At 49.4% G+C, this 26,176-nt stretch overlaps 1 protein-coding gene and 1 long non-coding RNA gene across 11 annotated transcripts in view; both read right to left on the bottom strand.

Moving 5' to 3' along the window:
• The window catches only part of CCDC85A (coiled-coil domain containing 85A), a 194,016-nt gene extending 178,130 nt beyond the window's left edge, over positions 1-15,886 (bottom strand). For 2 of the 10 annotated variants that reach the window (XM_072768429.1, XM_072768436.1), the window contains exons 1-2: positions 15,086-15,487; positions 6,985-7,948 (exon numbers count right to left, since the gene is read on the bottom strand). In XM_072768429.1, coding sequence (XP_072624530.1) covers positions 6,985-7,948; positions 15,086-15,355 — 1,234 coding nt within the window. In that variant the 5' untranslated portion in view covers positions 15,356-15,487. Of the gene's footprint in view, positions 1-6,980; positions 7,949-15,085 lie in introns of all 10 variants that reach the window. The other 8 variants (XM_072768432.1, XM_072768434.1, XR_012003488.1 and 5 more) reach the window with 7 other exon arrangements.
• A 3,309-nt stretch (positions 15,887-19,195) lies between these two features.
• Positions 19,196-26,176, bottom strand: part of LOC140642309 (uncharacterized) — a 52,709-nt gene continuing 45,728 nt past the window's right edge. Inside the window, exon 3 of the long non-coding RNA XR_012038787.1 lies at positions 19,196-20,684. This is a non-coding gene — a long non-coding RNA (uncharacterized lncRNA). The remainder of the gene's footprint in view (positions 20,685-26,176) is intronic.

Here is a 26,176-nt window from a genome sequence, read left to right as displayed (position 1 = left end):
CATCTCACCGAAGAAGCATCCGAGACCTTGGAGTCTGTGGCCAAAAGTTAACCAAAACATTCTATCCCTCAACTATATCAGCAGCCAGAAGCAGCGCTCTATATGTTTTGTTTGCAAGATTTTAAAATGTAAAGATTCACCACTTTTATGTAGCTGAAAAATGAAAGAGGTATAAAAAAAAAAGTCATTCAATAGACTGAAATTCAATACATTTAATGTTCTATTAAGTACACATACAAGAATACTAAATATGATGTGGGTATGTGCACAGAATACAAATAACTAAAACAGTCTGAGAAATCACCAAACCCAACCTTTCTCTCTAACATACCCTGTCTTACAAAAAGCCTACCAAAGGCCTACATAAGAATCTGAAGGGAAAAAAAAACAAAAAAACAAAAAAACACTAAAATATTATTGGAGTTTTCATTCATCTGGTAATTAAATGTGTGCCTCATTCCAATCCATGTCCAAGACCATATCTCAAGTCCTTCTGCACCTTTCCATAAGGACTCAGGTATGGAAACTCTATAATTCACAACTCTCTGTTAGGTGAAAACTGTAAATGACCACCATCCAGCAATGTGTGAAGAGCCAGTTATGGTCTTTTATCTTAAGGAAGACAAACCAGTATTGCCTGCAGAAGGGTGATAATGCAACCTGCTATTTTTCTGCCACTTTCTCTAACACCTCTTCTGCTTAAAGATGCTCCGTCTCAGAAAGAGCAGCCACTCTTTTTATTGCAAACTCTTGAACAGCACTCTAAAGATGAGGTCATTTATGTCAGGGGCAGCAATAACCTGAACTTCATTCTCCTGTGGACTAGAGACTTTTATAAATTAGAGTTGAGATTTCATGCCTGGATCCTCCAGTGTCCCATAGTCTGCTCTTGATACTGAATCTCAAAATTTCCTAGATTCTTGAAAATCAGCTCATTTTACAACATGAGACATTCTTAACTTCTTAAATATTCAGAATATAAAGTATTCTTAATATTTCCTGGAATCAAATCTAAAATAATTTTTCAGAAGTACACAATATGTCCCATGAACGTTATGTACTAAAATAGCATTAAAGGCAACTTGGTTGTGCTCAAGTATCCAAAAAGCAAGTATTTCTTATATTACAGAAATATCTGAGTTCCCTTAAGTATAGTCACTACCCAGAAAATAAGCCAAGAGGAACCTTGAAAAGCCAAAGTATGTACCAATGCAGGACACATGGACCATGCACTATAGCTCATGCATCTTACTGCCAGAAGGACACTTTAACGTCATTCATTCCTATTTAAAAAACAATTCTAATCAGTGTGATTATCTACTTTCCCAAAATATGACCAGGCATTAGAAACAGAATTTAGAAACAGCAATGAGAAAGAAAATAAGTTAAAGTCAGGCTTGCTGAGGGCAGCAAGGAATACTGCTGTTGGCATACTGCTACTTGAAGTGACTGCAAACCTATTATTTGAAAGTAAACATGAAGAAAGAATAGCCATGTGGGGCCAGCTGATGTAAGGGACTCACGATTCTATCTACCATAGGGGCAAAGGAGGCCTATAAGCATCCGACGTGGCTACAATTTACAAAGTTTTAGAGCCTAAGGTCATAAATTTGTATGGAAAACTTATTCCATCAAGCATACACTGGCCCAATGATACTACACAAGTAAAATTTTATTATCGCTATTTTTAAAGCTTTGGCAAAGTTCATCTTCACATTCTTTTTTCTGACCAGTGGAGCTTGACTGATACCTACACCACTGCCTCCAAGAATAATCTATCATCACCGTGAGTGAATGTATAGCCTTATGGCAGATCACTGTATTTGTACTCATTTGACACTTCTGAAAAGGTGTCCATCAAATGGAATACTCACCGTAACTTTGCACTTTCTCCTGCTTGGTTTTAAATTATTTCTGTTAAGAGGATAAATGCATCACTAATTAAATGATTTTTTTTTTTTTTTTCTGTTACATCTTCTGGCAACGAGCCAAAAATACAAACATTTAATGGACTTCAGTTGGGTCTAAAGAACATGACCGCAATCAGGTGAAAGGGATTCTGGACTTCGCAGCATCAACTGGCTTCCATGAGTGGATGCTGGATGTATCTGGTTTGACCAAATAGAATCAAACTGAATGTCTGATATTGTTCAGGTACAAATTTATTTATTAACAAAAATATATACATACACACATATAGATTGTAGATACAGATCATCTCCTTTGGAAAGAAGAAAATGGTCCCCTAAATTTAAAGGAATTTTTATAGCTTTCTTATTGCAAGTAGAGTTGAAAACCTTAAATTCTACCAGAAAATACCTTTCTAAGCCATCTAGGTTTTCCAATAATAGCTTGCCTCTTAAAATATTTAGAAATTTCTTAATCTGTATTTCCAGTATTAAGCTCTGTCATTAAATCAAAATGTATTCTCATGAAAAATGCACTATGCTTTGCATACACAAGTATGGTATGATAATTGGTTCTATTTTTCAGACCTTCTTAAACTGATGTCCTATCGAAGCATGTTTAAAACTACCAGATTGCCATACTGAAGCTTAAGGATCAAAAAGCATCATCTACTTCTTTTACCAGCTACATGTCAGTTCACACAATAGAAAACAACACTCTGAGGTCCTCAATTTAAATCAGTTCTGGTATTCTGTAACTTAGAATTTTTCTCCCAGGAGACATTTAATTCCTATTGTCCAAAATCATTCATAAATGATGTTCCGATTTTTTCTAAGCAAAATAAAAGATTTATGAGAGCAATTACTCATGCTATAGTGCACCACTACTTAATTTACAGACAACCTTGCTTCAGAGAATTCCTGCTGGGCTCTTCCACTCGCAGGTTATCTTACCCCTCGTAGACAAGGTCATTTTGTGTTATCAGCGTTTTTCGTTCACTCATTAATAACCTCAACAGAGAATAAGGAGAAAGCCAAAAACTCAGAGTAAAACTTATGAGGTGGGAGATGTGAAACGCAGTATTCTCAGTGGGAAACATTCATTAGCATCGCAGGCGTTACTTGATCTACATGCACCATCGGCATCCACTATAAATGGGTTAGAAATCCATGTGCTTCTTTCAGTCTGGATGTGAAGCCTTGAACAAGTAGCTCTTATCTACTCATATGCCAGAGTTTCCCCCAAGTTCACCTAAAAATCCCATCCACCAAAAACTCAAATTTTCAACACGTACCCCAAAGGTGTTTATCTGAGGACCTTGGTCTGGGGTCAAGGGTTGAAGTTCCATAGTACCTGCTGGTGCCAGTCCTTCTCAGTCTTGGAATTCAACAATGGAAGGAAGGATGTTAACTTTCATCTTCCCAAGACGCTTGAGTTCCTCACCACTCCACACACACGTCCACCCATCTTATACAACATGCACTCACCCAGGGAGTGGTTTTCACCTGGTCTGAGCATTAGAATCACCGAGGAGCTCTTTTCTGCAACGTACACAGGGCCAGACCAATTCAATGTGTATCTGCAAGTGGGGCCCAGGCATTGGTCATTTTTTCAAAGCTACCACAGTGATTTTAATCTGCAGCCAGGTTGAAAAACACTGCTCTCTCTGAAGCAGTGGTTTTGAATCAGGGGCAATTCTAGCCATTCCCCTACCCCCCTGGGACCATTTGGAAACGTCTGGAGACATCTTTAATGATCACAAACTGGAAGTTGCTCAGAGCCCAGAATGTTGCCAAACCTCCTAAAATGCATAAGGCAACCCGTTACGACAAAGAATTACCTGGTCGTGCCACTGTCGAGAAGCCCTGCTCTAGAGAAAGAAGTGGTAGGAGAAACAACTTGCTCTTTCTAGAGATCCCTCACAAAAGAAGGAAGCCCTAAGAAGCTTTCAGGAGGAAGCTGAACACACACAACCCTGACACTCCATCCAGCAAGGCCGAACGTAGTTCTAAATGGACCCTGCCTGACACAAACCCATAGTTTCCTCATGGGTGCTCTCATTGGCTAGGGTGCTATGGAAGGACAGCGTGAAGCTACTGGTCACTGGGACATGCTCTAAGACCACTAAGTAAACGAGACCGACCAGGATAATTAGGCAACTTTTTCAAAAGGTCGATAAACAACAGATAATGTCTAGATGTAAGGGTGTTGAATCTACTTCCTCTTTGCACATGGAATTCTCTGCAAATTAAAAAAAACAGTTGAATAATAACTTCTAAAAAAAAAAGTAAATGAATTCACGAGCATGTTGTTCAATCTGGAGGGGTTGTTTTTCTGTTTTGTCTTTGCTTTATGCTGTTCTTCAATCAACTACTCATTTACATGAGTCTTAGCTATTTTTAAGAAAGGAAAAGTACCCCACATTCACCTTTGTATCCAGTTGGAAATTAAGCCAACTGTTTTAACCAAAGGAAACTCTTGGATACGCAGTTCATCAACTACTTCCTCCACTGAGTTTGTACCAAGACTTAAGGATGTCCAAGGCACAACCAACTAAAACAGTAATTGTTTTCACTGATGTTCCCTCAGGGGGTACATGTGTCTTTTTGGAAGGAATGTTACAAGTAAGACAATATTATGCCCATATGTGTTTCTTTTCCGTTTCATTCTGCCATAATGCAGACTTACTTCCACCTGCTTTCACCTACTTTTTCTTCATTCAAAAACGTGCAAGTGTTCATCCAAAACATTCATTATCTCACACAAACTCCAAACAGAATGAATCTATAAATGACTCAATGAATCTGCAATTTGGGATTTATCTTGCTACTGGTTCTCACTTGTTTCTAGGCCAACAATTCAACCGAAGTGTGGGGGGATTAAAAATATGAAAAGTCATGTCTTAGCAACCATATCAAAAATTAATTTGTAACGGCAGGATACATGCAGGCTACCAGCGCCCAAGTTTACAGGCTGATGATCCACACACACCTCTTTGTGCCACTTCATTTTCCAATGAATTATTGAATAAAAATGCAATGCAAATGTACTACAAATATACTTTGGTGAGGATATCAACTGTCAGCAGATTTGTCACTTAAGAATGAGAAAACCTGAAGTAAACATAAGAATAAAATACAATGTCACTCTAAATGATGCATCTGTTATACAGAAATTTTAGCCAAATAAAATGGTTACATTTTAAAAATCATTTGCTCAATCAATAAGCTTATCTGAATGCAGGCAATAATAAGCCATGATGTAATGTCATCCTCATCCAGAAATATACTTTTATGCAAGGTATTGCTTAAAAATTGCACTTGAAATCTTTTCTCATCAGTTAATCATGTGTTGATCAAACTTGAGGCGTTCTTTTTTTCAAAGAGCACTCTGGGAAAGAAAAGAATTGTTTCATAAATGAACTACCTGCCCCCTAAGTAAATTTTTTTGGGGGGTTCAAGATACAAAGTTTCCCTAAAATAGTGCACAAATATACATGTTCAATTAAAAAGAAATTGAGAAATCGGAAAGTCATTACTCGACTTTCCGGGTAACCCATTAACCTCCTGAAGACCAGCTTCACGGCTAACGGCTCACCTCATCAGGGTAACATAACTAAAATATCTTTTTAAATGACTTTCATCTCTCATGAGAAGAGCACACCCAAGGCTGCCCACAGCAATCAGGGCGGCTTCTGGGCCAGTCCTGGAAAGAGGGAGTGAGGGTGCAATTAACGTAGGAAGGGCCCCAGCCAGCCAGCCAGGGGGCCTCTGCACACACTTGACTTTGCTTCTCCCGGCCTCCACTTCCCAACCCAACCCAAAAAGCAGCAGCATCCCATCTTCCCCATCCTTTCCAATTCCATCTGCACATAAAAGAACTTTGGATGTATTAGAAGCCAAGCTTCAGGAGTCAATTTTCAGCATCAGGAGAAAAGGATTAGGATGAAATGGGATCCAACAGGTAAATCCCCAGGTACAATATTGACAATTTACCCCTTCGTGTCACTCACTGCTCACACTGGCCGCCTCCACCACTGCTCAGAGCCGACTGCACAGACTCGGCAGCAGCTTTCAATAAAGCAGAAAACCTCAGGTATTTTGGATGAAAACCCCCTACAGTTTATAAAACCAAACACGTTAGTTCTAACTCAACCATAAGTAACATCAAAGGATTGGGAGGGGGTTTTCTTTGTTTTAAGAGATGACTTTTTTCCCTCTTTGGTATTCAAAGTGGTTTTAAACCAAGATGCAGAAAATTTAACTCCTTCCAAAAGGCTCAGGGTCAGGTTTAGAGCTGTCCCAGCAAACGCAGTGGATGTTACTACACTCTAGAAGCCAAAGGAGTGTCTGAACACATCTGTACATTTTCAGGAGGAACATTTACACAACTCGGGGAGGCTGGCTCGCAGTGTAAAAGGGCATGCTCTTCAAAGTATGTGTAAGGGAGTCAGGGAGAGGGTGGTGGGTTTTGAAAGAGTATGGAAGGAAATCATTTGATGTGTTTCTCCTGCAAAGGGAAGTTCCCCCAACACGTGGACAAAATCAAGGTAAAAGTCAGGCCTATGTACAGGCATTCAGGCAACGCGGCATCAAGCCTGCTGAGGGACACCGTATTTCTTTCCAGTGTTACGGTTTCTCATAATAAATATTCCTTTCTTTATGCACATAAGCTGTGAACCGGATTCAAAAAACCTTTTGGTCAGCCGTTGCTTGAGAACCCCAGTGGGAAACTGTACACAGCTAGGAAAATACTCCAGTTCAAGACCAGAAAACCTTAGCTGGGTTCTCTTTTATTCTCCATACCCACACACCTCGCCCTGAATTCTTGTTTCTCTCCTTCCCCTGACTCCTCATCCCCCGTCTTCGCCGGGCTTACTTGACTGAGAACTGTATAAACTAAAACCAATCGAGGCGAAGAAACACAGGGAGCCTCGGAAGCAAATGCTGGCTCGGGTCCCCAACCCACTCCCTAGGCAGCACCTGCGCTTCCTACCGTGGCTGGAAAGCCCTCCACGGTTCATGACTCTCTAGCGTCGCCCCAGCCAAAGCGGTTCCCCAGCACGTACTGACCCACCGTTCATGCCACTGTAGACACTCCGGTGATGGGGTGACGCGTCCTCCTGCGCCTGCCTTCGGAGGGTGCCCTCCCTGCTGCCTCCGCCGCTGCCACTGCCGCCGCCTCCTCCGCCCACGAGTTTGTGATCGGGGCTCCCCCCGTAATGCTGTTTGAGGTGCTCAGGGCTGGTGCCCCTGGCTCTGGGGAGATGCTCCAGGCTCCCACCGAGGGCGTGTTTCTGCAGGTGCTCGGGGCTCCCCCCACTGTGCCTGGCGTGTTCGGGGCTGCCCCCCGGCCTGTGCTTCTGAAAGTGCTCTGGGCTCCCGCTCAGCACGTGCTTGGGCAGCGTTTCGGGGCTGCTCCCGGGGTGCGGGTGCCTTTGCTGTTCGGGGCTGCCCTTGCACAAGGGTTTGTGGTGCTCGGGGCTGGGTCCTTTGAGCGCTTTTGGGTGATCCGGGGTCCCGGAGGCCCTGGGTTTCGGGAGATGCTCGGGGCTGGTGCTCCTGTGCTTGGGGTGCTCCGGGCTGCCCTCGGCCCGGGGCTTCTGCAGGTGCTCCGGGCTGCCCCCGCTCGCGTGGTGCTTGTGGTGGTCGGGGCTGTCGGTGCTGCCCGTGCTGGAGGTGCTGCTGCCGTCGCCCACGTCCCGCACGTAGGGCGCCGTGGAGGCCGTCAGCTGGCACAGGCTGGCCTGGCTGTCGATGGAGCAGCGGCTGCCCGCGCAGCCCGCGCCCTTCTCCTCGTCCAGCAGCACGCAGAGCTCCTTGAGCTCCATGTTCTCCTTCACCACCTCCTCCTGCTTCACCTCCAGCTCCTTCAGCTTCTGCAGATATAAGGCCACTTCCTTGTGCATCACCCCGGCCGTGTAGCGGCCCAGTCTCTGCCACTCCCGGGACACCCTCTTGCCTTTCTGCCGGTCATCATCCAGGAAACAGCAGAGGTCCCTCAGCTCCTGGTTGTCCTCCTGGAGTTTCTGGTTGATGTCCTGAAAAGAGGGAGGTGCACAGTTGAGGCATCATCAGGCTCAGACCTCCTGGCAGGGAGGCTGGAACTGGTGGACTCTGTGGGATGCGAGGGGGTGGGTGAGAAGCTGAGAGGAGGGGAGAAGCTGATGACTGGCATTAAAACAACAATCATGGGCACTGGTTATGCTCCCTGTCTGGTGCTTACCTGTATGATCGAATTTTCACAAAATATTGGGGGGATAATGATTATTATGGTTCTTTTACAGAGGGGGAACTGGACCTCAAAGCTGGCCTTCCCAAGGCCACCCCGCCAGTATCTAGGGAGCAGCCGGTTACTTAACAAGAAACCAATAAAAACCAAGGATCCCTGCCCCACCTTCCAGGGAGACACTGGCTGCTTGGGATCTGAGAAATGCTTCCGACTCTGAGGCGACAAGCTTTCACCAGCACAAACACAAGCACTGCCGGGTGTTCAGCCCTTGACACGAGAGGAACAGCCCGGATCCCACGGGGGACCAGCACAATTGCCCTCTAGTGGCGTTCCCGTCCCGCGCGTCTAAGCCCCACTGGCTGTCCCCCCTGAGCATCTCCTGGGCTTCCCACAGGAAACACAAGCAACACCAAGCTCTTGCGGGATTTCCAAAGCCGCCCCCCCAAACTGCTCCCCTCAGCAAATGCCACCTCCGCCCATCCTGCTGCTCTTTCTAAGAGCCTGTGGTTATGTCTGGCTTCTCCTTCTCCCTCCCCTTTCACTTCTGAGTCAAACGGGTCTTCTGAACCCCACCTCTGAGATTTATGTCATCTTGTCGCTCCCATGCTTACCTTCCTTAAAAGAACCTCCCTGCCCTTAGGACAAAGTGCAAAATCCTTCAAGTCTCCCCAGACCCCCAATCCTCTTAACCTGGCCCATTTCTCCCGCATGACCAGCGGTCCACTCATTCATTCACAACCACTTAGTAAGCATCTACGATGTGCCAGGCACCAGCCCAGGTGCCAGGCAGGTGTCAGGGGACACAGCAAACACCCTGACACCCTCTGGCTTTCATTCTGGCGGGAAAAACTGGCATAAGGTAAGTATAGAGCACAATGCCGTGCCATGAAAAGTGCTGGGAAGGAAACTAAAGGAGATTAAAGAAAACTATTTTTTAAGAGAAGGCACCTCACTGAAGAGAATATTGGAACAAAGACCTGGATGAAATGAAGGAGCAAACGTTTGAGGGAAGATGATCCCAGGCAGAGAGAAGGGCAGGTATTTGCCCTGAGACCAACATGGCTGACGTGGTGGTGAGGCCAGGGTGCCTGAAGCACAGCGAGCAAGGAGAACAGAGCTGGGACAGATGAGACCCAACAGGGTGGGTGGCAGGGCTGGCTAATGCTGGGCCCTGGCAGCCACGGAGGGACTTTGGATTGTTGGTGAGCTGAGGATAGAGGAGTGACACAACAGGTTCCTTTTATAAAGAAGCACCCTAGTTCTGTGTGGAAAACAAACCGGAGGAGGGGATAGAAGAAAAGGAGACCAGGCAAAGGTGGAAGTCAGGAGAGATCAGCGAGGAGGCCACCAGGCTGATCCAGGTGGAGGCAGAGGAGAGCGGGTTGCACAGAGGACAGCCGTGAAAGGGCGGGACCTATCCCCCACCCCCAACTGAACCCCACCGACACTGGCCTGGTTTCAAGGCCCAAGGAACAAGTCCTTCCACTCTTTCTCTTGGAATGCATTCCCCTAACAACCTAAAGGCCTCACTTCATAGTCACATCCCCACAGAAGCCGTCCCTGACCACTACCCTCTATCTTAAGCAGATCACCGCGGGGCACCTGGGTGGCTCGGTCGGTTAAGCACCTGCCTCCGGCTCACATCATGATCCCAGGTCCGTGCAGTCAAGTCCTGCATCGGGCTCCCTGCTCAGCGGGGAGTCTGCTTCTCCCTCTCCCTCTCCCCCAGCTCCTGCTCCCTCTCACTCTGTCTCTCTCAAATAGGTAAAATCCTTAAAAATATAAGCAAAGGAGGTTGCCTCATATGCTCGACCATTATCCCTTTCACTTTCCCTCTGTGGCCCTTATTGCAATCACATATGTTTGAATGTGGCTATTAGAACTCACCAGACTCTAGTCATAAGAATGGTGACCTCATCTCTTCTGTCCACCTCTACGTGTCCAGAACACAGCACCCCCACTGTCGACACCTGAACCAAGGAACTTTGAAAATGCATTGTGAAGTCTCCCTTTACTCTCCAGTCACACAGATAGTAAAGGGATCATTTCTAGAAGCACCTTGGTTTGGTAGGGATGAGCCAGGGGGTGGTATTATAGAGCTGCTACCTAAGATTTTCCTTTGCATTATGAAGCCAGAAAACCTCTAGTCTTCCAACAGAGAACTAGAGGCACTCAGAGGAGACTTAATCCCCTTAAACTCAGATTCCTTCCAACACTTTGTCTGATACTAGTGAGAAAATAAATATATAACATCTGCCAACCACACCCTGCACCCTCTGACAGTCTTGGGCCTAACGTGGGAGTCATTTTCAAGGCCTGAGAAAGAAGATCTCGCACAGCGTGGTTTTAACTCCAATTCTAACTCTTGGCATCCGACTATTCTGTTTGTTTCTGATGCCCACCTCTTCCTTCTCATTGCCACTTTCTGATCTCAGGCCTGGCCATCTCCAAACACCTCCCGCCTATATCTAGCTTCCCAACTAAAAAATACTGTCCTCTTCCCTATATGAACTCACCGAAGAGGAGAGATTCCTCTGAGAAGCCTCCCCTAACGCTGGAACAGCGGCTGGCATGCAGCAGAGACAAGCACAAATGAATGAATGAAGTAACTTTGCCACTCACCACTTAATGCCTGTAAGCATTCATTGGGCATTTTTTTTTTTCCAAATGTAGCTACCTTAGCCTCTGGGGGGTGGGGGCAGAGTCCATTCTAAAGTCTTTCTTTGTGTAAACTGATGCGCCTGGCATGGTGCCTTGTGTACAGTAAACAGTATGAGTTTATGAAGCCCTAGGCCTGTGGCCAAAACAGGATGTGGCTCTGGCTCCGGAGGAAAAACAATGTCATATTGTAGTCTCAGTAAGCCTCTGCTAGGTAGGAGTCTGTCACAAGAGAGTAGATGATCTGTTGACATTGATGCTTTTAAGGGAAATCAGAAGGTGGGGATACTCTGAGAAAATAACACTAAAAAAAAAATTAATCTTTCTAAGCTTCAAAAATTATTCTTACATTTAGTTTAATCCTGGTACTTCATAGAAAGTTCAAGTCATGTTCTTCTCCAACTAAATGAACTTCCATCTGAAAATACTTCCTTTTGACCATCCCACAGCTTTTCCTGATTTCTCCAGAACTGGGAAATAAATAGGAGTTGTGCTACCTCGGGCCTCACGTAGCTAATGCCTTTCCAAATGGAGTGAAGCATGTGTACTTCCCAGAATTCCAGTTGAGGTAGAAGAGGTAATGGCAAAAAAAAAAAAAAAAAAAAAAAAAAAAAAAAAAAAAGAGGTAATGGCCTATTTAGCTTTCTTTATCACGCCTTCTTCCAAGAGTAAATAATATTCTTAGGGATACAATTCTGAGCTATTTCCTTTCCCTTCTGTGGAACAGCTAAGCAACCGATTTGATAATAACCTTATAATCCAGCTTCCTCAAACCTTCCACATTAAGATGCGGGTTTCCTTTTCAAAACAGTAAGTGTCCCTTTAACATTGCCACTGGCCACCAGATGTTATCCATCTGTCTGAAGTGGACTTTTAAAAGGTTAAACCCACCTCATTGCATGCCTCTCAAAACTTCATACGTGAGACTCTCGAGAACTGTATCTGTGGTTAAAGAATTGTTCCAGTTGGCTATTTTTCTTCATTGCAGGGCGGAGGAGGATTGGTGTGTTGGGGAGCAGAGAGGAACATTAATGTGATGCATAAGAAATCTATAGATTCAGTTCCCCCCAAATCTGCCCCCTGGCCCCTGAAATCCCAGGTCAGAGCAACCTGAGCATTGCTATATGCTCAGCAGTGCACAGACATGGTTCTCAGACTCCAACTCCTTACAACATCAGAACCAGAATCCCCTTTCTCCACGCCTTGCAGGATCACACGTTCTAACCAGAGAATGCCAACTAGCTGAAAGAAAAGCCCATTTTCAACATCCGATATCTGTGTGACCTTGAGAAAGCTATTTAACCTCATCTACATAGCATTTAATCCTCATCAAACCTCTTGTGGAATTAGCATCCCCGCTTAGCAGATGAGAACACTGAGGCTCAGAGAGGTTCACAGCTTGCCCACGCTGCCCAAATTGTCAGACTCCAAATCCTTTATCTCCGCGCCGCCCCACCCTGCCCTACCCTTGAAATGCTGAAACACTGACAAGTCGGCCAGTGCTTGGATCCAGTCACAGGCCCCTCAAAGGAAAAACTTAGCTCCCATCTCCCCGTCTCTCTAGCTGCAGTACCACCTGGTAGCCTTGAAAATACTTAGATGCAATTTCAAAAGCAGATCACAGAAAGGAACATAAAAAAGAGAAGCGTTGTGGCCTGAAGTACCCTAAATTTACCATCCTCAACTGGGACTCCCAAACCATCAGAGCCAAAAACAAAACCAAAAAATCCTTCCTTCTAGTTAAGCCAAAATAAATAAGTGCACAGATCATTTATTCAGTCGACCACATTAATGGATCATTAGAGTGTCCAGGGATGTTCTGAGCGAGGATGATGAATAGGAGGGAGAAGGCTGGCGTCTCAGCAGGGCTTTACCACAACCCCTCAGGGCTGGGCCCCAGGCCCTGGAGGCTCTGATGTAACTGGCCAGGGAAGGGAGGAGTAGAGGCTGCATCAGAAAGTAACCAGCCTCACCTTGCCAAACTTGTTAAGGAGGTGGACAGGGAAGTCTTTTGACGTCAGGTCATGAATCTCGACCACCAGGAGACCCTCCTACTTGGGGTGAAACTGCCCTTAGCTGGCCTCATAGGTATTTCTCTAAATGAAGCTACTAGAGTGAAGATTAGGCTCCCCCACCACTCACCCAGGGCCCGCCTCCACACACACACACACACACACACACACACAAGCAATCCACTTAACCCAAGAGAACCTGCAAGTATTTCTGAACTACGACGTCAATGCTCCATACTATTAAAATCCTTGGGAAACAGATTAATTACCTAATTAAAAACTCTTCCAAGCTACATTATAGTTCAAACCATGGAAGATTAAATTGGGAAGGTTATGAACCACATAGCTTTGTCCAGCTTTACCTAAGAAACCCAACCCCGGAGATGCACGCCCCTACATTCACCCGGCCTCTCCTGATGACTGTATCTACCATTGTTTTGTAGTCAAGTCCAGGATTAAAGCGTCCCCTACATTATCATAAAGCACTGTCGCGACCCCCGAGGAGATGGTTATTATCATTTGCATTCTATTGATGACTAAAATGAGGTTCTGATAAATTAATTACCCAAGCTCACCCTCCTGGCGAGTGAGGATTCTAGATGCAAAACCACCTCTGAAATGATCTTCCCACTACACCAGCCTGCCTCTAACTCCCCATGAGTCTGGTACTTAATAAATACTCCATTAGTAATGAATTAAAGGAAAGGAGAGTGTAAGCCTTGGGATTTTCCTGACTGTGGGATCTGCCTAACTGCACCCACTCTAGGAACTACATGACAGTGAGTTGGGGCCCCGGGAAGGCCATCTCCACTTGCATCGGGCCCAACCCCCAGGTGAGCATCTAGCCTTCCGCCCCTCCGCACCTCTTTGCCCCCAAATCCCAGAGCTGGAGCCCTAAGAAAGTGTCTACAGCCTGTGATGCGGGGTGGGAGTGCAAGGGCACAAGAACAGCATGTGCCTGCAGGAATTCGCTCCCTGAAGTCCCTGCAGTGTTTTCGTTTGTGTCTGGCTTCCTATAAACAAAAGCAGAACAATGAGAGGAAGGAATAGCGGCAGGCAGCAGCGTGCGCAGCGAGGGGAGGAAGTGTGCGGGGCGCGCAGGCGGGGCGGGGCCGGGCCGGGCTCCTCCAGCCCCGCGGGCAGGCACCCCGCCGTCCCTCGCAGGGCCTCCGGGGAGGAAAGAAGTTGATGGGTTTTGCTGGTCTTCTTCTTCTTTTTTTTTTTTTGAATTTTTATAATAGCAAAGAGGGAAGGCTGATTTAAAAAGCACGCACCCCTGGCTGACACTTGGGGCTGTACCTTTCAAACCCCCTCGCCCCCCCCATCAATGCCTGGGGACATTATAATCAAACTGGAGGTGAACGGGCAAGGGGGGTCAAGGAACCCCAGATGCCGCCATCTGACCCGTGGAGGAGGAGAGCGGAGGAGCAGGTGGGCACGGTTAAGGCCGAGCTCAAGCTCCTCTCCGCGGGCGCCCCCTCCCCGCCGGGGCTGCAGAGCACCCGCTGCCCCCTGCACTGGCTCCTCCGCGCCCCCGCCCCTGCCCGTGACCCGGCCCCCAGCCGCGGCTTCCCCGGAGCTCCGAGGAGAACAGAGGTCCCGGCCCGCGCGTCGGCTCCGTCCCGACTCGGCGTCCGCGGCGCCCGCTCCTCCCGCCACCGCAGGTCCCGAGCGAGAGCCCCGCGGGCGCGCCCCGCCGGGAAGGGGACCGACCGCTGCCGAAGTTCGGAAAAGTTTCCCAAGGGCCGGGCTGGGGCGCGGGGGGCGGGGGCTGCCCGGGAGGATCACCTGGGGGGGGCGGGGGGCTGCCCGGGAGGATCACCTGTGGGGGGGGGGCGGGGGGCTGCCCGGGAGGATCACCTGGGAGGGGGGCGGGGAGCTGCCCGGGAGGATCACCTGGGGGGGGCGGGGAGCTGCCCGGGAGGATCACCTGGGGGGGGCGGGGAGCTGCCCGGGAGGATCACCTGGGGGGGGCGGGGGGCAGCCCGGGAGGATCACCTGGGGGGGGCGGGGAGCTGCCCGGGAGGATCACCTGTGGGGGGAGGCGGGGGGCTGCCCGGGAGGATCACCTGGGGGGGGCGGGGGGCTGCCCGGGAGGATCACCTGGGGGGGGCGGGGAGCTGCCCGGGAGGATCACCTGGGGGGGGGCGGGGAGCTGCCCGGGAGGATCACCTGGGGGGGGCGGGGGGCTGCCCGGGAGGATCACCTGGGGGGGGCGGGGAGCTGCCCGGGAGGATCACCTGGGGGGGGGCCCACCGCCCCGCGCCCGCGCTCACCTTGAGCCCGCGGATCTCGCCGAGGTGCAGCTGCAGGCGGCGGTTGACCTCGCGGATGAGGTTGCTGTGGTCCAGCATCGCGCTCACCTTCTCGGCCTCGGCGCGCCGCAGGCTGCGGATCAGCTCCTCCTTGCTCCACTGCAGCAGCTCCTCGTCCGACACTTTGGACAGGTCCTCCGCGGCGGCGGCGGCGGCGGCGGTGGACTGGCCGCCCGGGGCCGGGGGGCAACTTTCCGCCGCCGCCGCCGCCCCTCCGGCCGCCTTGGACATGGTCTGGGCGCGGCGGCAGGTGCGCGGGGGAGGCAGAGGCGAGGGCTCCGGCGGGTCTGGGCGCTCCGGCGAGTCAGCGGCACCGCCCGGCGGCCGCTGGGTCGGGGCGGCAGGGGTCGCGCGGGGCCGCCGTCCTACCTCGCCGTCCCCGCGCGCCGCCGCCCAGGCGCGTCCCAACTCGGCGCAAGTCCATGGTGCGGGGCGCCCGGGGGCCGCGCCCCGGGGCCGCTGCCCTCCGCTCCGCTCCGCCGCGAGACCGTCGCCCCGCCCACGCCCGCGCGCGCACCCCCCGGCCCGGAGGCAGCCCCGGCCTCCCTGCGCTGCTGGGCGAGCTACGGCCCCGGTGCGCTCCTCCCCCCGCCGCCGCCGCCGCCGCCGCCTCCGGGCCCGCGAAGCCGGGGCTTGTGCAGAGCCGCGCCGCGCCGCGGAGGGGAGGAGGGCGGAGGGGCGCAGGCCGGGCCGGCAGGAGGAGGAGCCTGCAGCCGGGGCCGCCCGCAGCCGGCCCACCTCCCGCAAGGGCCGGGCGCCGCTGCCGCCGGGGGGCTCCGCGGCTCCGGGGCGCGCTCCCCGCTATCCCGCCGCGGAGGGCCGGGGGCGCGGGCGGGGCGGGACGCGGGACGGCGGCGCCGAGCGGTGCCTCCCGGGCTCTCGCAGGCTCGCGCGCGCCACCGTGTGGCGGAAGGGGCTCCCTCCTCGCCCCCTGCGCGCCAGGCTTGCGGCCCTGCGGGGGTGCGGGGGTGCGGGGGGTGCAGGCGACCCGAATGAGAGACCCTCGGTATTTGCAGGGAAGATGGATATGGGAGCACCAGAGGGATAAGCGTCGGTTTCTACTTTGGAGAACGCAGGGAGAGGTCGAGGACCAAAAAAAAAAAAAAAACTGGGGAGGAGGGTGGAGAGGGGAGGGGGGAGAAAGAACCTTTAAGAAAATCCCAGCGCTCTCCAAGGAGGGAAGAAAGGCTTCGCTTCGGGGCACCACTCCTTAGGGACCCCCCCCCCCCCCGCGCCTTTGTCTTTTCTAAAAATGCACTACTTTGTGAAGAAGCTTCAGGGGACGGTATTGGGTCTTTTAATTAAAAAAAACAAAAACAAAAACAAAAAAACCACATCAGAGCCTCAAGGGGAAAAGAAAATACCTTCAGCTCCTACTTCCCCAGCCCTGGATTTCTAAGGTCAGCACAGTCACCTCCCCTCGAGCAAAGGACAGTCCCGCCAGCAGCCTGAGCGGCCCCAGCCACCCAGATTTCCGTGTTGCTGCTGCTGCTGCTGCTGCTGCGAGCAGTCGATCTTACAGGATTGGCTTTTTGTGATGGTAATTTCTGGAAGGGGGTATTATTCTGGGTCCCTGGGTCCTATAGTTGGGCTACAGAATTCCCTTCCCCACCTCTCCGATTCTACCCTCCTGTTGCGTGGACTCCAACCTGAGCTGAAAGCATCTGTTTTTTCACCTGGAGAAGTAGAAGCGTTTGTCCTGGGCACGTCGCTTCGATGAATACTCTCGGCCCCAGGATGGAGACTGGGCCAGAAAACTGCAGGGCCTTACCACGGGGCTTTGGAAAGCCAAGGTGGGGAGCAAATAATCACCTGGCAGGATGAGGCTCTAAGTCAGAGTCCCTCCTGCAGCAGGTCCCTGTGTGTCCCCTGATAAAGCTGCCCCCTTTTAACAATCGGATGGGGACTTCTGAGACCTCTAGCTTCCTGGAGAGCAAGGAAGGGGGAGCCACCCTCTGACCCAGATGGCCTTAAAGTTCCTGTCACCTTGACTGTAAACGTTAGACGGGTTCCTTCCTGACCCTACGTCCCTGACCTCCCTTTTCTTAGAGCACAACTTGCAATGGTGAATTCTTTCTCTGCTGCCTTGAGTTGTAAATCACCTCCCAGCTTCTCACCAGTTTCACCACCCAGCAGTGTCCTGCTCCAGGACCCGGGAGCCATGCCTTGGAAATGTAATGATCAAGGAAGATAGCACCCCCCCCCCCCCTATTTCTCCATCTCTCTGGAAGGTGAGCAGCCCAAGTGCCAGCTCGCAAACATAAATGGTCTAATCACAGGAACCAGCTCTTCCACCCCTTCCCATTCCCAGTCTCCTCAAGTACTTTCCCAGTAGACACCCCTCCCCCCATGTTTAAGAGCCCTCCTGCCTCTTGAGGCACCTGGGTGGCTCAGCGGGTTAAGCATCTGGCTCTTGATCTCAGCTCAGGTCTTGATCTCAGGATCATGGGTTCAAATCCCATGCTGGGCTCCCGACTGGGAGTAGAGCCTACTTAAAGAGGAAAACCCAAACCAAACCAAAACACCTTCCTGCCTTTTATGTCAGAGGAGTTCAGTGTTTCTCTCTCTCCTTAGATTTAACTACTAGTGAAATTTGTCTTTGACACCTCTTCTCTCATGTACCCAGAAGGCTCTCCTCAGTGCAGTTCCTGAGACCTCTTTTGGCTCAGGAAAGGAAACACAACTCAGAAAAATATGAATCCTGTCCCTGTCCCTTGTCAATTTGTCTCCTTGAACAAATCATCTCGCTTTACTGGGCCGCAGCAGCTAAAAAAGTAATGTCCACGAAGTGCTTTGTCAAATTACCTACAGAAACGCCAGTTTGTTGTGACCGATATTGCATCCGGGCAGCCCACTCTCTGGAAATAGGAACCATCACGTCTGGGTGGGTTTTTTTCCGCCACCAGGTTTGTTCTTTAGGAGTCCTGTTCCAAAATCCAATGGGCAGCACTCTTCCCCGCTAACTCTCCCAGACATGTAACACCTAAGCAGTTATTAGAAGGCAGATAGGCGGCTGAGAGTTTGAGCGAGACGTGTGTTGAGAGGTCAAGGAAGAAAGAAACCAAAGAAAAATCTCTCCACAAACTTACATACAGCAGCAGCTACTTACTACTGGGCTGTATCACCTTGATGCGGTTTTCATGTTTCTCATTTGGGTCATTGATTCGGGATGATTATTGAATAAATGATGTCGCTTCGTGTTGCTAGGGTCATGGGTGGTATCGGGAATTTGGCTGCTACAAACAGAAAACTCAAAAATCAATCATTTAGAGAAAAGCATTTGTTTTCTCACACATACCCCACATTCAGTTGAGGATTGGCATGATGTCTTTATGATATCGTCAGAAACTTAAGATTCCTGGGGAGCCTCGGTGGCTTAGTCAGTTAAGCATCCAGCTCTTGATTTCAGCTCAGGCCATGATCTCCGGGTCGTGGGATCAAGCCCTGCGTTGGACTCTGTACTTAGTGTGGAGTCTGCCGGAGATTCTCTCTCCCTCTCCCTCTGCCCCTCCTCCCACTCATGTGATCTAGACTCTCTCTCTCAAATAGATAAATAAAATCTTAAAAACAAACAAAGAAACTTAGGCTCCTTCTCTCTGCTCAGCCATCCTTAGCACGATTGCCTCCTGGCAACGAGATGGCTGGCTGCTGGAGTGCTAGCCATCCGTCTACCTTTGGGGCAGAACAAAGATAGGAGCAAATGGCAAAAGGACACGTGCCCTTTTAACATGTGTTCCTGGTACTACAACCCAGTGAAGCTCATTTATATCCTAATAGCCAGGGCTTGCCATGTAACTACCTCCCAGCTACAAGGGAAGCTAGGAAGCTTTTTAAAGATAAGTGCGTTGGCAGCCCCAGTGGCTCAGCAGTTTAGCGCCGCCTTCAGCCCAGGACCTGATCCTGGAGACCCGGGATCGAGTCCCATGTCGGGCTCCCTGCACGGAGCCTACTTCTCCCTCTGCCTGTGTCCCTGCTGTGCTGTCTCTCATTAGTAAATAAAAAAATTAAAAAAAAAAAAGGTAAGTGCATTATGGGGTGCCTGGGTGGCCCAGTCAGTTAAGCATGAAACTCTTTTTTTTTTTTTTTTTTTTTAGATTTTATTTATTTATTTGAGAGAGAGAAAGTGTACAAATGGGAGGAGGGGCAGAGGGAGAGAGAAACTCTCCAGCAGACTCCCAGCTGAGCATGGAGCCCAATGCAGGGCTCAATCTCATAACCCTCAGATCATAACCTGAACCAAAATCAAGAGTCAGATGTTCTAGCAGCTGAGCCACCCGGATGCCCCAAGATTTGACTCTTGATCTCTGTTCAGGTCTTGATCTTGGGGTTATGAGTTTAGGCCCTGAGGTGGGCTCCATACTCCACTGGAAAAAAAGAAAAAGACAAGCACATGAATGGCACAAGTAAAATCAAAGTTGTTTTAATAAGAAATAAGAAAAGAGCTATGTGATGGGCAACCAGCAGTTTTGTATGCGACCTGGCAGTAGCTTCTGGGCACGGTACAGGAAGGCACCTAAAAACCAGCCGTTGGTGACTCCCAGTCCTTAAGCCATGATGGTTTTATCTCAGCTGTCGCTGGAACCACCTCTCTCCACTCACTGTTGCCCAGCCCAGGCTCTCGCTAGGTCTCACCTGGTCCTGCTCACTGGTCCCTCTGATGCCAGCATCGCCTCTCTTGAACCTGCTCTCCACACAGCTGCCCAGGTGATCTCTCTACAAAGTCAAGTGCAGCTGCTTCGCCCCCAGTGTAGACTGAATCATTGTTCAGCGTTCTTCCCAGCCTCCCAGTGTGGCTCAGCCCCCCTCTCCTCATGCGGCTTTGCAGGAACTCCCACGGAGGGGGCAGAGTTTATCTTCCCTCCCCAGGGATGTTGTGCTTGGCCATGGGCTTGTGGTGCTGATGGAACGTGGGTGCCACCTGAGGTGGGTCCCTTCTGTTTGTCCCCTTGCCGCCCTGTACTTCTGCAGGTGTCTGGCAGGAGAGCTGACCTTGGGTAGCTGCTGTTCCTTGGGTCTCAGCCCCACCCAGTGCCACCCCACGCATCCCACAGACCTGCACCCTGAGGTGGAGCCTCCCTCCCCTTGGGAACACTCGCATCTGTGTGCAAGAGTGTGGGGCTGTTGCTTAATCCACCGAACTTTGGTCAGACACATCGTGCAGCATGAAGGCAATAGTGAGGGTTACAGCTCCCCTGGCTCCCCTGCCCAAATCCCTGCAGCGGCAACTCAGCACCTCTGCACAGAGCAAAGCCACATTCCTCAGCAGAGCGCATAAGACGGCCCAGGAGGGCCCTTGCCTCCACCCCCAGCGTACCTTGCCTCACACCATACTCCAGCAGCACCCACTGCCCTTAGATCCCCACCAGCAGCTCTCCATACCTGTCTCCTGACACTAGTCTCCCAATGCGTGGAATGCCTTTTCCCTGCCTTTGTCCCCTAGATCCTTCTATCAGCATCATCTCCTCCAGAGCCCTGGCATCAGCCCACATTTCTCCAACGAAGTCAGAAGGGAGTATTCCTCTCCACTCCCATAGCCTCTCGCGTACCTCCAGCCCAGCACCTGAAACAGCACATTGAACCACAGGTGGAAGCTCTGTTATTATAGGCGGAAGCTCACATTAACCCAGCCCAACCCCAGCAGAAGACTTTAGCTCTAGCTAGAATTTAATATTCCCTCTTTTGCACTTTCTCCAAACCCTATAAACTTCTGTCATGCCCTGTGAAACGCCTTGATGGGATTAGAAATGCTGTCAAGGACATTGCTGAGTGGATCCCATATGCCTTATTACGACACTACACCCTAATCCATATGGTTCCTTGGGACTCATTAGTTTTAATCTTACAGACACTGTGAAGTATGCAACTGGTGTACATTTCTCTTTGCACTGGCTGCCGGGAAGTCAGATCTAAACTTGCAGCCCACTCTCAGCAATTTAGATGAGACTTAAGGAATATGCCTTGTTGACTAACCTTTTATCATTTTCTTACTTTTAAATTTCTCCCTCTTCATTTCTTCTATCTCTGCAAGTTACCTGATACACACGTGTGTGTATGTGTATATATGTACGCGTAAGGTGGGAAACAGTAGGAAGGGGCTAAAGGGGAAGGGGGGTCGCTAGTCAGAGACTCTATACATAATGTTTTCTCTCATTCACTTTGAGGCCTTCTCCCTCTAGCAGCAGGCCACTTGCTAACCTAGAGGCAGCAGCATTCAATAAAAGAGGGAAGGGAGGAGGAAACAAGCTTGCTTAAGGCCTTGGTTCAATTTTTTTATTCCGCTGGTTTGGAAAGGCGAGTCCTCACCTGCAACACAAGTAGAAGACTTCTTCTTTGGGAAAATATTATTTTTGTTAAAGATTTTATTTATTTATTCATCAGAGACACACACACAGAGAGAGGCAGAGACACAGGCAGAGGGAGAAGCAGGCTCCATGCAGGGAGCCCGATGTGGGACTCAATCCCAGGTCTCCAGGATCAGGCCCTGGGCCAAAGGCAGGCGCTAAACTACTGAGCCACCCGGACTGGCCCCTTCCTTGGGAAAATATTAATGACGGATGCCTGGGTGGCTCGGTGGTTGAGTGTCTGCCTTCGGCTCAGGGGTGACCCCAGGGTCCTGGGATCGAGTCCCACATCGGGCTCCCTGCAGGGAGCCTGCTTCTCCCCCTGCCTATGTCTCTGCCTCTCTGTGTCTCTCATGAATAAATTTAAAAAAAAAAAGAAAGAAAATATTAATGACATTTAAAGTAGGCTATTTTGGAAGTCACATGAGTCCTATGCAGTTCAGAAAACTTTTCTAAACTGTCTAAGTATAGGATCATACGGTGTTTTAATGCTCAAATCGCTGTGAACTGCACTCAGGTGCGGGCTTGTTCACCGATGATGTGGGACGTAAATAAAGGTACCGCGTGCACACGGCTGCGGCTTATCTCCTCGTGTCTGGGTTGTGTCAGGCAACAAGCAGCTACTGAAACATCTCATCTTGCTCCACTAAGAACCAGATACCCAGGCAATACTTTAAAACCCAATGAAGTACACCGAGATTTTTGTTTTGGTACCTAATTCTGAGGCCCAATCCAGAAAACATGAGAGCTGTGTGGGAATGCGGAGTAGCTGGGAATCCCAGCAGTCCCAGGAGCCTCTGGTGGAGGCAGGTGTTACCGATGGATGTCTCCCAAACCTGCTGCCACCGTGAGCCTCTGTGAAGGTGCTTTGCCTCCATCCAGCCCCACAAACCAAACATTAAGGAGCTTGCTGGCCTTTACTGTGTTCTGTTTTGCCAGGTACTCTAGCAGAAACTGCCAAGGAAGGGTTGCTTCCAGAAACACCCAAGGACGAGAGGCTCAGCCAGCCTGACCCTCAGAGTGTCGAGACCCCAGGTGTCTTCTGAGTCATGAAAACAGTTGCTCTGTGCCCTTCCCACCTCCACTCCATCTGCTCTCTGTGGGTAGGATGAGACACGCGTTTCAGGGAGGAAAACCGAAAGCAGAGGGTCCTTCAGGCACCCATAATTTCTGTTTGTGAAGAAAATGGGCAGACCCATTTGATAGTGCCCGGGGCCACTAATGCAACTTCCATTATCAACCCTCCTCAACCCTCCTCTAGGTCTCTATCCCACAGATTCTCAACCCTTGGCTGCACATTAGAATCACCTGGAAAGTTTAACACATACTGCTGCCTGGGCCTCTCCCTAGAAATTTCTGATCTCATAGCTCTGGGGTGCAGCTTGCCTTTTGGGGTTTTAAAAAACTCCCCATGTGATTCTGCTGTTTAGCAGTTTGAAAATTAACTCTTGTAGATGGTGCAGAGCACCGTCCAATAGAATTATGATACAAATGACAAAGGCAAGCCACTGATGGAATTTTAAATTTTCTAGTGGTTGCACTTAAAAAGTAAAAAGAAACAGGCTTTAATAATATATTTCATTTAACCTAATATATTCAAAATGTTATTTCAACATGGAATCAACATAAAAAATTGCTAATGAAACACTGCATTGTTTTGTAGTAAGACCTCAAAAATCTAGTGTGTATTTTACATATACACCATATCTCAATCCAAACAAGCCACGTTTCAAGCGCTCAAGAGCCACATGTGACTGCCAATATTGTGGCCACCAGTAAGTGGCTGCCACATTGGACATCACAGCTGCAGATCATTTGGTTGGGGGACAATAAGAGTGGTACCTGCTAAATAATGACCTTACCCCAGATATCTGCGTGCTAATCCCTAGAATCTGTTAATGTTACCGTTTAGTGCACTAAGGGACTTTGCAGATGTGCTGATGTTAAAGATCTTGAGATAGAGCAATCATCCTAGCTTCTCCTAGTAGATAAACGCAATCACACATACCCTCGTAGGAGGGAGACAAGGGAGATTTCACAGATGGATCAGCAGGGCATGTAACCACAGGGGCAAAGGTTGAGTGGTGAGTACAGTAAAGGAATGCTGGCAGCCACTAGACACTGGGAGAGTCCAGGAATGGAGTCTCCCTAGAGCCTCCAGGGGAAACGCAGCCCTTCTGATACTTTGAGTTTAGCCCTGAACATCTCCTTGCAGATTTCTGTTCTCATTCTCCTATGAGAATAAATTTCTGTTGTTTTAAGCTACTAAATTTGCAGTCAAAATAGAAAAGTAATACAGCCCATTTAATAAAAAAGCACTTCCTTTTTTATCTGTATGATTGAAGTTATCACAGTCTTTCTTCTTTTATTGCTGGTTGGATACCTATTGATTTTTTTTTTTTTTCCGGAGGGCAGGGACCTGTCTTATTCATTGATGAACCCTCCACCACACTTAGCAAGTAAAGTGTTTGTTGCAGGAGCACAGTAAAGCGTCTGAAGCTCAGCCTCGGGGATGCCCAGATTCTGGTGCGCACGTTCAGGGAAAGCGTGAAAGAAAGGCCGCCTCCCGAAGAGGTCTCTATCTAGGAAAGCAACAGATCACAAACATCCCAGACGTCCATTGGAGCGCCTGCCTGCCCTGGTCACTTGAGGTGTCTTTGAGAAGGCGTGACCCCTGGAGTAGAGAAGAGGAAGAAAGCTCTAAAAGAAGGACTGCCTGACAGATCTGAGCTTTGAGGCCAATTCCCATGGAACTGGCCTACCCCTGCCTGTCCCCACGCAGACCCACCCCCATGCGATCTGGAAATTTCCAGTCCTTTTGCTAAGCTGCCTGAAATAGACATAGTTAAGTCTCACAAGTGAAAATGCCTCTTCACACATTTGCTCCATAAGAGAGCTTTTCTCCTAACAGAAATCAGCTGCCCTGAGGGTGGGCAAGTTTGATAAGGAAGTCCCTCCTGGGCCGTTTCTCAAATAGTCCGACCCTGGCAGCATGGGTCTCACCTGAGATGCGGGCTTATCCTGCCCCTATGCACTAAATTATGATAAATGACAGACTGAACACTGAGGTCCACTCGCCGCCTTTCAGAGTGGAACCTTCCAAGGGCCATGATCACATTGCGACTGGACAGGAACCATCCTGGATGACGCACCCCATCGTAAGCCATCGACCTGGGGACAGGCACTCTTACCCCATTTTCCAGATGAGGCTCAGGCCAGACTCACACAGTCATTGCAGAGTATCATCCCGATGATGAGCTTCACCAGAAGAGACAGGAGGAGGCTGAGGACTCTGCAGGTGGCCCTTACGCCCCCAATCTTCTGTACAGCCTACAAGAGGTGTTGGGGGGGGCTTCCTTGGTGTGTTTGGTGAGACCCAGGTTTTTAGGCTTTAGTGGTAGAGCAAGCAAGGAACAAGAATTGACTCTAAAATGGACATAAATGAAGTCTTTATGCCTTTGCCACCTAAAAAAAGAGTCCTAATTGCAGAATAATTTGCAAGGAACTCGTAATTGTGTCTTTCGTTTGTCTGGTAGCATCTACAGATGTTCATAAAGCAAGCTCTTTCCCAGGGGAATGCTCGCCGGCGATGCTCTCTGCCTAAGCACCACCGTGATGCTGGAAAGTTTGTACCCCTCGGAGTCACTGCCCCAGGGACACCCTCGCCAGGCAGGTCATCTAAAGGGCCTCCTCCTGCCTCGTGAGTTCACCACCTGTTTCCTTCAGAACACTTATCCTTCACAGTTTTTTCTAGTTTACTCTCTACTTGGAGCTGGGAGAGGGATGAAGGGAGGAGCCACACGCCTGACCCGAAAGACACTCGGTGACTCTGTGACTGGATAACGTGAAGGTGTTTAATATTTGCTCATCAATACAGCAAGCCACTAACTGCTCTTTGCTTTGTGACAATACATACTACCCCACTACCACCCCCACCCCAACGCTAATTCATTTCACCAGAGGCAGTAGAGGCCTTGGAAATGTGTATTTGATGGTTGCTTCTGGGCTGATTCTGGGCTGATCCATCAGCAGAACAGCATGTGGAACAGAACCCGTGCCTGCCTCCCTCACACAATTTTCATTCTCTTTGCAGTGAGAGTCATGGCAACAACCTAATTCACACACTCATTTCTGGGTCTTTGGGATGCCTGAGAGTATCCTATGAATCCTATTTGCATTTGTATCACTTGTCTGCCAGTGAAAAGCCATGAATTCGATTTTAAGGTTAATGTTACCTTCTATACACTATGATTTAACACTCACCACTGTCTTTGGGAGTATATTCAGGGCAGCAGAGAAATTGTGCTTTCTGGGAAACTCATTCCAAGGTCCTGGGAACCTGAAAGTGATCTACATCCTTTGGGGGCTTGTAAAAGAACTGGAAGCAAGAGCACCTAAGGTTGACCAGATGGCCTGTAAGCGGGACACTCTTGCAGTGGAAGATGTGTAGTGGTAGGGAATAGAAGTTCCAGCTGCACAGTGATGGCATCAGAACAAAGAGCAGAAATGGGATGAAGCACCTGAAGAATTAACTTTACTTTGGGCTCCTACTATTCCTAGTGTGGCCTGTGGACCAGCAGCATCAGCTTTGCCGAAGACCTTGCCAAACACTGAGAATCCCCATTCCTACTCCACAACTACCAGATGGGAATCTACCTTGGGATGATCTCCAGGCGATTTGTAAGAACATCAACATTTGCGAAGTGCTGAC

This window comes from Canis lupus, chromosome 11 (genome assembly GCF_048164855.1).
Source record: "Canis lupus baileyi chromosome 11, mCanLup2.hap1, whole genome shotgun sequence".
Taxonomy (NCBI): Eukaryota; Metazoa; Chordata; class Mammalia; order Carnivora; family Canidae; genus Canis; species Canis lupus.
This window is presented reverse-complemented; position numbering and strand designations above follow the sequence as displayed.